The sequence below is a fragment of the Pelophylax lessonae genome (assembly GCF_965119305.1).
Source record: "Pelophylax lessonae genome assembly, chromosome: 10".
Lineage (NCBI taxonomy): Eukaryota > Metazoa > Chordata > Amphibia > Anura > Ranidae > Pelophylax > Pelophylax lessonae.
Genome location: NC_138777.1, coordinates 21,715,957 through 21,729,105, shown reverse-complemented (window position 1 = coordinate 21,729,105; position 13,149 = coordinate 21,715,957). Strand labels below are relative to the sequence as shown.

Here is a 13,149-nt window from a genome sequence, read left to right as displayed (position 1 = left end):
GCTACATATTTTTGGGAAAAAAAATCCCAATAAATGTATATTGATTGGTTTGAGCAAAAGTTATCGCGTCTACAAACTAGGGGAAAGATTTATGTCATTTTTATTTATTTATTTTTTTCTAGTAATGGCGGAGATCAGCAATTTTTAGTGGGATTGTCACATTGTGGCGGACAGATTGGATACCTAACTGACATTTTATGACACTTTTGGGGGGACCAGTGACATTACTACAGTAATCAGTGCTTAAAATATGCACTGTTACTGTAATAATGACACTTGCAGGGAAAGGGTTAACTTTAGGGGCGATCAAAGAGTTACATGTGTTCCTAGGGCAGTGATGGCGAACCTTGGCACCCCAGATGTTTAGGAACTACATTTCCCATGATGCTCAACCACACTGCAGAGTGCATGGCATCATGGGAAATGTAGTTCCAAAACACCTGGGGTGCCAAGGTTCGCCATCACTGTCCTAGGGGGTGCTGTCTAACTGTGGGGGGTGGGCTTACTGCATTAACACAGAGACCTGTGTTCTTAAATAAGAGTAACACCGGATCTCTGTGTTCATAACTGACAGAACAGCGGTCTGCTGTATTTTCAATGGCAGACTGCTGTTCTGTCTCCAGGGGGAGGGATCACAGGTGCCTGGGGGCAATTGCAGCTGCTGGACCCACTGATTAGCTTCCCCTGTGGTGAATGGGCGCGGTCCCACTAAGCGATGTGTAGTTTTGCTGGACAGAGCCGACCTGCTGATGTAAAACTACGGTGGCTGGTCGGCAAGTGGTTGGTAAGTCAGAAGGTTTTTTATCCTAATGCATTCTATGCATTAAGATAAAAAGCCTTCTGTGTGCAGCAGCCCCCCTCAGCCCCCCTAATACTTACCTGAGCCCATCTCTATCCAGCATATGTTGCAGGAGTGTCTCGGCTGCTGACTCTCCCTCTTGATTGGCTGAGACAGCAGTGCGGTGCCATTGCCTTCCGCTGCTGTCAATCAAATTCAGTTAGCCAATGAAGAGAGAGAGGGGGCGGGGTCAGGTCACGGCTCCGTGTCTGAATGGACACAGGGAGCTATGACTCTCCTCAGGTGCCCCCTCAGCAAGCTGCTTGCTGCGGGGGCACTCACAAAGAGGGAGTGGCCAGGAGCACCGAAGAGGGAGCCGAGAAGAAAAACCAACTGCACAGATGAGGTAAGTATAACATGTTTTTTGTTTTTACCAAAAACAAAAAACAAGACTTTGCAAACACTTTAATTGAACAAGCTGAAGTTAGAAGCTGATTGGCTACCATGCAGGGCCGGTGCAAGGATTTTTGCCGCCCTAGGCAAAATAAAAAATGCCGCCCCCTGGAAAACATAGTTTTCCTGGCACTGCAGGACCCTGTAGTGCCCCTCTCCCTCCCATCCCCCATCCCAAGTTGCTGAAGAGGTTAAAACCCTTCAGTGACTTACCTCTGGGTCAGGCTCCGCCTACTCTCCTCCCCCGCCATCAGCCGGCGAGGGGGGAGACCTAATGTGCATGCGCAGCAAAGGCCGTGCACGCGCATTAGACCTCCCCATTGGAAAGGATTATTCCATGATTTTCTCTGGGGATTTCGGCGACGCTGGAGGTCCTCATCCTAAATTCCAGGTGCAGGATGCTGGCGCCCCCTGCGGGTAGCGTCGGCCCTGCTACCATGCACAGCTGTACCAGGTTTCTGAGTGCATCAGCGTTAGTAAATCTCCCCCAATTGTATGTTCGAGAGGAACTCAATATAAAGAAATCAAAAGTATGTGTATTCAAAATGTACTTTTCTTCCAGGTAAGTCATCACCCTCCAGTGTCGGCCTTCCACGTCAGTAATCGGAAGGATGGCTTCTGCATCACTGGGAGTATTCTGGCCAGATCCAGATTTTACGGTACTGATCAGCATCAATCTGAATGCACAACTGCTAAGCTTTCCTTTTAATATTTCTGCCTAGATGTAAAGTGTTTGTCATGCCGAAAATTTTTTTTTTTCTAGTTTTGGAAAGAGTGAAGAAAGATTAGAACCCCTTCTGATTTTTACTGCTATCTAGGGTTCCATTAAAGGGTAACTCCACTTTCATGGGGAAAAAAATCAGCAAATAAAGAAAAAACAAACAGAGCTTTCTTTTGGTGGTATTTGATCACCTCTCTGATTTTTATTTTTTGCGCTATAAACAAAAAAAGAGCGACAATTCTGAAAAAGAAAATCATAATTTTTCACATTCTGCTATATAACTTTCCCCAAAAAAATGTAAAAATCTAAATATTTCATCCTTTTAGGCCAATTTGTATTCTGCTACCTATTTTTGGTAAGGAAAATCGCAATAAGCGTATTTTTATTGGTTTGCGTAAAAGTTATCGCGTCTACAAATGAGGGGAAAGACGTCATTTTTATTGTTTTTTTTTTTATTGGTTATTTTTATTTATTTATTTATTTATTTTTTACTAGTAATGGTGGCGATCTGTGATTTTTAGCGGGACTGCAACATTACGGCGGACAGATTGGACCCCTAACTGACATTTTTGACACTTTTGGGGGACCAGTGAAATTACTACAGTAATCAGTGCTATAAATATGCACTGTTACTGTAATAATGACATTGGCAGGGTAGGGGTTACCTAGTGGGTGATCAAAGAGTTAAATGTGAGCCTAGGGGGTGTTTACTAACTGTGGCAGGAGGGGCTTGTGAAATGATCATAGAGACCTGTGTTCCTATATAGTAGGATCACAGGCGCTCTCATTTTGTCTGTGAAATGATTGTTGGTGGCAGACCTGTTGCAGCATATCAGAAGCTGCTGGCCTCCTGGGATTTTTAGCCAATAAGGTCTCTAGAATTAACACTGATTTGCAAGAAAAACAAAAACCATTTAGTGGACTAAAAGCATCTAGTTATCGAAAAACAAGTAAGGAGAGTGGCCAGACTTGTTCAAACTGATAGGTCCATGGCTGCACAAATAATCACTCTATACAAATGCACTGATGAAGTACCTTTCTGAATAGACAAAGCATTGACCTTGTAGAGGACAGGCTACCACAGAAGATCATGCTGGGTATTGTCAACTAACAGGAAAACGAGGCTACAGTGGGAATGGAATTACCAAAAATGGACAACTAAAAACAAAAATACTTTGCATGGTTTGACATATCTAATTTTCTGCTACAACATGCAGATGCATGTAAAGTCGGAGTTGTAGGTACCCAGCATGAATTCTTTGGATTGAGATGAAATGGGAGATTGGCAACTTGTTGCTGAATTATCTGCAGGGAACCACATGATTCTATTGAGTCATCATAGAATAAAACCCCTTTGGAACTTTTCCTTGTTCAATATAATTTATTGGTTTTTACATAGTACAGAACACAACAACATGAGGGCACTTTGGATACCCAACAGAAGATAAAATTACCAAAAAGCATTTCAGTATGGATATACCATAACATAAAAAAGAGGGGATGTATATTGCAATAGTCCAGGCACCCAAGGGTATTTTTTTTTTTTTCACAATAAAAGTTTATTGAAAAGTATATCAAAACATAACATAGGTAAATGTAGAAACTTTGATAGATGAACATTGTTTCAATGAGCAAGAAGGGTATTAACTTCTCACATGTAAAGGTGAACAGAGTTGAGTGAAAAATGTTCCCTCTGAGGTAGAAAGCAATATAGACAATTGCAGAAGTACTCAGCGAGATAGCTCAGGTATCCCAGTGCAAACCAAGAATAAGGACAGCTATCGGGAGAGCCCTGGTTGCCATCTATGGAACAAAGGGAAAGGGAAGGAGAGAGAGGAAGGGGATAGGGAAGAGGATGGGATCCCGGGGGTCTACATGGAAGTATTTCAGCAAAAACCTTGTAGTATCGGGGGCACAAAAATTATTAGGGTGGGAGCAAGAGCGTGGCGGCGAAATGTGGATGGAAATAATGATCGACCCATGGATGCCAGATTTTGGCATATTTCGTTACTCTATCTTGCAACACCGCCTTGAATTTAGCATGCACCATTGCTTGCGTAATCCTGTTTATAGTCTCAACCAGATTGAGGGTAGAGGTTTTCCATCCTTTTGCTATGGTTTGTTTGGCTGCTGTGGTTACCTGCAATAGCAAGCTAAACTAAACTTTAGCCCAAAGGAACTTTTCTTTTTCTTTTTAAACGGTTTTTATTGAAGGCAAAAGAAACATGGTACAGTAACATGCAGTGAAAATATTAGGTACATGCCGTGGTAAAACAAGGCACTTTAAAATACAAAACTGCAGCATATAACATTCAAATAACAGGTAACAATGCAATACGTATATGGGATCGACCCGGCATCCTGTCTGAGATGCAATCAAACTGTAGGTGTGGCCAAAGCCACACTGCGTGGATGGACCCCCACACAGAAGGGGTCTCAACAAAAACCAAGGTATAGCACTTAATTGGGTAGCCCTAAGGAACTTGATAAACTTGATAAACTTGAAAGTGTCCAAGTAGTACCAAGGAGTGTCCCAGTTGTAGGGAATGGAACTGTCCCATTTGTCCCATCCAAGGGACCACCAAAGAGGAAGAAGGAAAAAACGGGACATGGAGTTGCCACCAGAGTCTAAATGCCCACCAGAGTGCAACCACAGAATGAAAAGGTCTTCTTCACCAAGACCACTGAAAGTGTGAATATTATGCTGCCCGGGTCCCTAGTTATAGCTGACCAATAGGAGCTGTAGAGTAGAGAGGCAGAAGCATTATCAGACAGGCAAGAGGATGAAACAGGCAGCAGACAGAAGTAAAGCCTAAACAACAGATCAGGTCCATATTCTAGAAAACAAGTGTAAAGTCAATGTGGACAAGCAGAGTCAGACAAACAGAACCAGTTAATCAGGCACTGGGTGAAGTTACTGAGTTACCTATGGAAAGTAGTCACATTGCAAAGCCATACATAGTCCAAAGATGGTGATTATTATGATTATTATTATATAGGATTTATATAGCGCCGACAGTTTACGCAGCGCTTTAAAACTTCAGGGTAGACAGTACAAATACAATACACTTTAATACAGTAGGAATCAGAGGGCCCTGCTCGTTAGAGCTTACAATCTAAGGGGGAGGGTCAAGAGATACAAGAGGTAATAACTTTGGGGGATGGGCTGATGGAGAAAATAAAAGTACAGTTGTTAGGTGGATGCCAGGTTTCTCTGAAGAGATGTGTTTTCAGGGATCGTCTGAAAGTAGACAAATTAGGAGATAGTCGGACAGATGGGGGTAGAGCATTCCAGAAGATGGGAAAAGCTCAGGAGAAGTCCTGGAGACGAGCATGGGAAGTGGTTACTAGGGAGCTAGAGAGCAGGAGGAACAAAGAGAACGAGTTGGTTGGTATTTTGAGACCAGATTAGTGATGTAGCTGGGCGCCAAGTTATGGATGGCTTTGCAAGTTATGGTTAGTAACTTGAATTTAATTTGTTGGTTGAGTGGCAGCCAATGGAGGGATTGACAATTGATTAGAGGAAATTCGAGCAGCTCAAATCCTCCTAGCCATTGTAGCCAAGCAAAATGTGTTATCCAAAAACATGGGGAGATTATTACCATAGATGTACAGAGTGACCCTAAGTGTAGCTAGTTCAAGCTACCATTCAGGGTTAAAGTGCGTAGATTAAGATAATTTTGTAGGGTATGGTGTTGCTTGGGAATTCTAGTTGCTTATTGGAATAGTCAGGGCCGGTGCTAGACTATTTTATGCCCTAGGCAAGACCAGCTACTTGCGCCCCCCCTCCCACCCAAAAAAAGGGAAGGGGTTAAAAACTCCTCTATGTGACCCTGATCTGATGGTTCCTCCATGTTATGCTGTCATACCCAGTGACCCCCATATTCCTCCATTTCACACCCGGGGACCCTAATGTCCCTCCATGTCACACCCAGGGACTTTGATGTTTTTCCATGTCACACCCTGGGACCCCAATATTCCTCCATGTCATGCTTTCATATCCACTGACCCCGATGTACCTCTATGTCAGATCCTGATGTTTTTCCATGTCACATTTGGGGACCCTGATGTTCCTCCATGTCACACCTGGGGACCCCAATCCCCCATGGCACACCCAGGTACCCCAATTCCTCATGGCATCCCGAACCCCTGGTGACCCTGAACCCCTGTTAAACGCGGTGGCTCCTGGTGGAGGGAAAAGCAGCAGTCAGAGAGCTCCGCACGTCCTTCATCACCAACCTCCTCAGACCATTCTGGTGCCTCGTCGCTTCTGCCCCACTAAAGGTTCCACCCTCCAGTGCCGAGCTCCTGCTCAGGTTCATCTCTCCTCTGCTCCCTGCTTAATACCAACCCAGGGAAATAAACGGCTGCCCACCAGCTCAGTGCAGAGAGTCACTTCCTGCCCGGGGTTAAGGCCACTGAGCTCCAATTATAGAGGATCATCATGCAGGCAGCACTCTGGGGGGCTCCCTTCTTGCCTTTTGGGGCCCCTCCAACAGTGGTGGAAAGCCAGGGCCTGTAGTTCCACCACTGCCCAAGACACTTGGCATCTTCTGCTGTCCCTTCTCCCCCCCCACCTCCGCCCCTCGCCTCAGCTCACAATAATCATTCATGATGGAGAATTCTTGATGGAGAGAGAGTGCCGACTCCTGGCTGCACCCCTAGGTGGCAATGCGCCCTAGGCGGCTGCCTAGTTTGCCTAGTGGAAGCACCGGCCCTGGGAATAGTGCTGCTAGGGTGTTTTTGATGGACAACACAGGTTCTTTCATGAGTCCTTGGAATTCAAACTAGGCAAAAACAAATACTGCGACATTGCTGGGTTAAAGAGCTCTTTCTCAACAAAGATATCTGGAGTCTGGAAATTTCCAACAATTGTTTTATACAACTGTACAACTGCTTTGTCAGCAAGCATTACGGAGAAGCCTCAGAGGCATTATTATAGAGAATCTGCTAATTGTGCATTATACTGTACCAGATCTTTTACTGTGCTATAAATACAGTGGATATTTTACATAAAGCAAGTCATTTAGTTTTTATCATTAAATTCTAATAAGATCAGCTATGAATGCAGGTTATGAAGTGGTGTAGAATATGAAAAATGTTAGGGCCCTTACCATATATTACATATATATGAGCGCAAAAGTTGCTATAGAGGCTCAGAACACCAAAAACTATTCTTGCTGGGAAGTTAAATCTCTCTATGGTTTCCTGTTGCTCTCAGGTCCAAGGTCTGCACAGCATCTACAGCTATTAAGGGGACATTCCATTCTCCTTGTTTGATTTCTACAAAATTTTACTTCATTGGAGTTGGAATGATATCAGAAATCTTGGTGGGGATGCTTCACCACAGGGTTCCCCAGTAGGGATGCGCAGAATGGTTTAGGCATATTTGAATGTGCCATGAATTACCCAAATTCTAAGCAGTGCAGCTATCCCTGAGTTCTCTTCACCTTATCCTCTCCTTGTCTCCATAACATAAGGGGTAGATGTCCTGCAGTCCAGAAAGGTTAAACCTAGGCAGGGCTTTTAACAGTGCTTGGGATTTCAGTACAACAAGGACTATGTTGAAAAATCACTTTTTTTAAATTAGGAGCTCAATGCATTTCCTATAGTCTCAACGTGCATTTTGCTGTACCCAGCTTTCCAAAAGAGTCAAAATAAGGGAAATGATCATGCATTGCAGCAATGTGCTGCATATTTTTATTTTTTTTATTTTTGCCCAGACATGCAATTTTGGTCTCCAGGTTGACCTGTGTGGAACCCTAACCCCACTCACAAATCTGATCATTCAAACAACCAGGACATCTCTCATGTTGTCCTCTTTCTCTGGAACTTCCCTCCACATGACAATGGGTATTCACCAACATTCTAAGTAATCAAATCCCTTATTCACACGATCAGTGCTCTACCCTGTCCAATTCTCTACTTAAGCCTCCTACACACGCAACGATTGTTGGCCGTGAATTTTCGGCCAACGTCCAATCGGCCGATTGTCGGCTTGTTAGTATGATGCTTCCGACAACCGACTGCGACTTTTCGGCCGAAAAAAATCTGGTGTGCATGCTATAAAATTTTTGTTGGCCGTCAACACAACGGCCGATTTTCCATCAGTCAGTACAGATTTCGGCAGACAAAAATCAGATGAGGAAGACTGGGCATGCTCAGAGAAGAAAAAACACACGGAAAGTAAACCAGCACATGACATCACTTCTGAAGTTGGTTTTTGTTGGCCGATAAAATTCGTGTGCAGTCTAGAGCACAATCCAACCAACACAACAACACTGGACAAAAGACGGCCGATCGGTCGGCCAACAATCGTTGAGTGTGTACGAGGCTTTACATTCAATCAAAGTACAGCTGCCTATACTCCTTCACTTCTAGTGCCTATGAGGTTTTCTTTCGCAATCTCATTTTGACATGGTCCTCATTCCTGGTCATTCTTGTGTCATTACACATTCTATTATCATTGTATATATATATTCTCAGTTTGTACAGTACTCTGCAAAATTGTGCTACTATAAAAATAATAACTGCTAAATGTGAAAGTGTGTCTTTGGGTCATACGTGACATTTTCATTGCGGCGTGAGGTGCATCTAGAGTTGCATTTTTCAAATTACATTCGATTATGACAGAACTGGTCCAGGATTTTGATATTTGAAGAGTTGTACACTTTGGCTGACCTCTGAGTTAAGCTGTAAATCAGCCAATCAGGATGGGAGCTGTCATTTTGTGTAGCTGGAGTTTATATATTGCCTGCCAACCTGTCAGCTCTCATCTGACGATGGCAGCCAAAATGGCAAAGAAAAATACATTTAAACATCAGAATGTAAAACTAGTTTTCATGTAAAAAAAAAAAGGGAGAGTATTATGCATTATGGATACAATTGAACTATTACAGATATGTCCACAAGTTGAGATTTCAGGTATGGTGGAGGAAGTTACGCTAAATCCTGTAGGATTTTTGGATCAAGATCTGAAAATCTAGCCCTGTATTTTTATTCTAACTGTATTCTCTATAATGTAAAATGTATGTTGGGCACAGCTACTATAATGGGTGTGACTTCACTGTATACAAACTCGGAATATTGATATTTTGTATGCAGATATAAGGGGGTTGAATTACTAAAACTGGAGAGTGCAACATCTAGTGCAGTTCTGCAGAGAAACCAATCAACTTCCATTTTTTTTTTGTCAAAGCTTAATTGAACAAACTGAAGTTAAAAGTCTATTGACTGGCCAAAGTGTGGAAGCAATCCTCAGTTTCATATAGTGCTGCCAAGCGCAAAATATCCTGGATCATGGCCCAGGAAAAAATGGTGGCGATCCTGCAGGATAAGGTATCCAAATTTGAACTGATCTGGGAACCGTGGGCTAGACTATATCATATCTCGATTTCATAGATAAACCTACCATCGCTCAGGGTCTCCCGGTGATCCGACCTCTTTTCTCCTCTTCCTTCTCCCTTACCACTTCTCTCCACCCTCTCTCTCCTTTCCCTCTCTACCCCGCTAGTGCTTCCTTCTTAACTATGTTCTCACAGAGCAGTTTCCTGGCTCCTCTAAGGTGCTGCCGCTTGCTCCCTCTATTGAACCCAGTTGAACCCAGTCACTCTGGAGGAACTCCAATGTCCTTGCTGATTGGTTGCCTATCCTGGTTCCCCAATGTTTTGCAACCTCTTTGGGTGCTGGGGTCCCGGATCGTCAACTTTCTGTACAACGCTCTCGGAGGTGGCAGGTTCAGCTGTGTTTTCCAAGTCAATCTTTGATTTTACCTGCACCTGATATTTCGAGTAGAGTCTATTTGTCTTTCTTATTTTATATTGTTCTTGTTTCATATTTTTCATTAGCCTTCGGTGGTGCTCCCGTTGCTTTAGTTCTAGAACCGTTTCATGCTGCCATAGCAGGAGGAGGACTCCCAATTTTATGCTTGCGGTGGTAAATGATCGGTCGCGAATAAGGTTCTATAGTACGTGCCCTGCACGGTATTTCAGACACAAATTGTTCTTTCTATTTTCTTTATATCTTGTGGTTCCTGCATCAAGGTTGTGTTAATATCTCTTTAATGCTGTGTCACATATTGTATTGATACTGTATTCCTTGTTCGCTTGTCTTTTTGGCGTCTTAATAAAACTTATTGAAAACTAAAAGTCTTTTGACTACCATGCATGGCTGCACCAGGTTTTGCACTCTCCAGTTTTAGTACATACACCCCAATGCACCTAAAAAAGTTTTTGCTAAGACATTACTCCCTGGTTTTTTGCCAAATTAAAAGGACACTTGCCCATTACAGTAGAGTAGTGGCAGCCCGCACACCAGTCGCCGGCTCACTCACGCTGGACATGTGGAGGACAGACAGCAGTCAGCAGCCTCCCCCTTGCTCAGTCTCCTGTGTCTCCTCCTCCTCCTAAGCCAATGGCATGACTTTTCCTTTCGGCCAATCAGGAAATGGGTCTCAGGGCCCGCTTCCTGATTGGCCAGGAGGAGAATCCGTGTGACAATAGCAAATACTCATTCGCTATTGTCACACAACTGGGTGGGCTCAGGGCACAGTGCTCTGCCCCCCGAGCCCACCCTTTTTTGAAGCCTATTAGAGCCTCTGGCTCTAATCACATGCTTCAAAATAAAAAAAAAAACCCATTGGAATCCATGCGTCCGGCGCCCTGCATGTAGATTAGGGGGCCAGGCGCACGGATAGGGGGGGGCGGTGCCCGTGCTCCCCCAATGGATGGTCTGGCCCTGCAGTACAGATAAAGAGGCTATGCTTGACATAAAGCCAAAAAGATACTGTATATAGGAAAATATCCAGTAAGGGGGTCCTGTAAAAAACACATTTTTGGACACCCTCCTACAAAACTTCTAGTCACATTAAAACAATAATTTTTACTTTGACACCTAGATAAAAGTGAGCCACCTCCAGGTCTATGTGACAGTGGGAGAGGGCCCCAACACTCATCTGCCTACATCTAGTATAACCGGACCCTAAGTCCTAGAGGGCCCTTGTGCAGCTGCCAAATAGTTAGTCCTCCCCTGTTGACCGCAGAGTGAAGGAGACAGATTGACACTTGTTAAGGGAGTTCCCCTACAGTTTTGTACCAAATATTCTACTATGTATGATATAGAAGACACAAAAAACAATAACCTCTACAGAAAGTAGATCACCTATTGTGTAACCATGAAGCCTAACTCCCGCTAAACCTTTTTTTTTTGGATTGTGCGGCAATGGGTCAGAAGCTCTGTTTGGTTTTAAACTCTGTTGTATTCCAACAGAGATTTCTTTTATCTTACTGTTTTGTCTGACGCCTACCACCTAGAAAGAAAATTGGAGGAAATTGCTCTCACAGGGGCACAGACAGCAATAAAATAATTACTAGTTTTCAAGCGGTGAGGAGCAATGGGTTACTCAATGTATTTTATATAACCATTCGTTTTTGTTTTTTACCAAAGTAGACTGGCAATTCTATCTATTTAGGACCTTTGTGGCTGGTCCTTAGAGAAATATGAATACAGGATAAAATTTAGCAGTAGCACACTTGAAAAAGAATATGATTTTTGCTTGAGATGGCCAACCCCCAAAACATGTTGGCTTTCCCTTGACAATTGCAATGGCAAATCTTATTCTGGACTTTTATAAGCGAAGTGGAGCTTTTATACTTTATGTCATAGTTACATAGTTACATAGTCGGTGAGGTTGAATAAAGACAATAGTCCATCCAGTTCAACCTGTGTAGGTGTGTGTGGCTGTAATCATCTCACATACCCCTGAATGTTCTGATCCTTGAGATGTAAGTCTAAGAGTCTTTTGAAAGCCACCATACTTCCCACAGAAACCACCTCTTGTGGTAGAGAATTCCACAATCTTGTAGCCCTAACAGTAAAGAACCCCCCACGTTGCCTGAGGTTAAAACGCTTCTCCTCTAATCGCATTGCATGCCCTTGAGTCCTCATGCAATCCCTTCTACTGAATAGCTTTTTTTCTAAGCTGAGATCCTCATTGAGATATTTATAAATTGCTATCATGTCCCTCCTCAGGCGTCTCTTCTCCAGGGAGAATAAATCATGCGATTGCAGACGCTCTTCATAATTAAGGTCCTCCAATCCCCTAATCAGTTAAGTTGCCCTTCTCTGGACTCTCTCCAGCTCCAACACATCCCTCCTGAGGACTGGCGACCAGAACTGGACAGAATACTCCAGATGCGGTCGGACCAGAGTTTTAGGTGGAAGGATTATAGTCTTATCTCTGGAATACATCCCTTTCTTTATGCATGCTAATATTCTGCTGGCTTTGGCAGCTGCCGCTTGACATTGCATGTTATTGCCTAATCTATCATCACCCAAGACTCCCAGATCCTTCTCCATTTTTGATTCCCCCAAGGGTTCCTCTCCCCCCCCCCCCTAACGTGTATTGTGCTTTTATGTTTTTAGTCCCCAAGTGCAAAACCTTATACTTCTCCACATTAGACCTCATTTGCCATGTCGTTGCCCACTCCGTTATTTTGTCTAGGTCATTCTGTAGGATATCTGCTTCATGCTGTGCAGTTATTGCCCTGGCCAATTTTGTGTCATCTGCAAAAACTGATAACGCACTACTGATCCCGACCTCAATGCTGTTTATGAATAAATTGAACAAGGTTGGTCCCAGGACTGAGCCTTGGGGGACCCCTGCTTACCACCTCAGACCATGTCCGTATCAATAAAATAATGGCAGAGGTTTTAAATCTTTCTCGGGCCAGCCATACATGGAGCGAATTTCTTCCCTGCAACTACGGGTTGCAGGAAAGATTTTCGCTTGAATACTCCATCAACACAAACCGTGTTGATGTGGGAATCTCTCCTGCCGGGCCATTGTCTTCTCCCAGCGGGAAGTTGTATCCAATAATTGCAAGAGAATCCGGCAGACTGGTTGTACCCAAGTTGATCAATCGATGGTACATTAAGTCGGCTCATTAATGGTTTGAATCTTGGCTGGTACTGGCTGAACTGGCCAAGATTCAAACCGTGTTTGGCCAGCCTCACACTCCTAAAACATTGTTTTTCATTGCTGCCTGTGATTCCTTTTGGGGATACATTGTCTTCCTATCTAATCTATTCAACACCTGTCAAATACATGGGAAGTTGGGAAATTTTGCATTGTTTCCTGTTGGGTTTAACACCCATCAGATTGACAGACGTATAACAAAGAATCCCCCCCCCCCCCCCC

At 43.6% G+C, this 13,149-nt stretch overlaps 1 protein-coding gene across 3 annotated transcripts in view; it reads left to right on the top strand.

The window, feature by feature from the left end:
- OSBPL5 (oxysterol binding protein like 5) overlaps window positions 1-13,149 on the top strand; it is a 210,302-nt gene that overhangs the window by 168,609 nt on the left and 28,544 nt on the right. For all 3 annotated transcript variants that reach the window (XM_082270305.1, XM_082270306.1, XM_082270304.1), the window contains exon 13: window positions 1,794-1,890. In XM_082270305.1, the coding sequence (XP_082126431.1) occupies window positions 1,794-1,890 (97 nt within the window). The remainder of the gene's footprint in view (window positions 1-1,793; window positions 1,891-13,149) is intronic.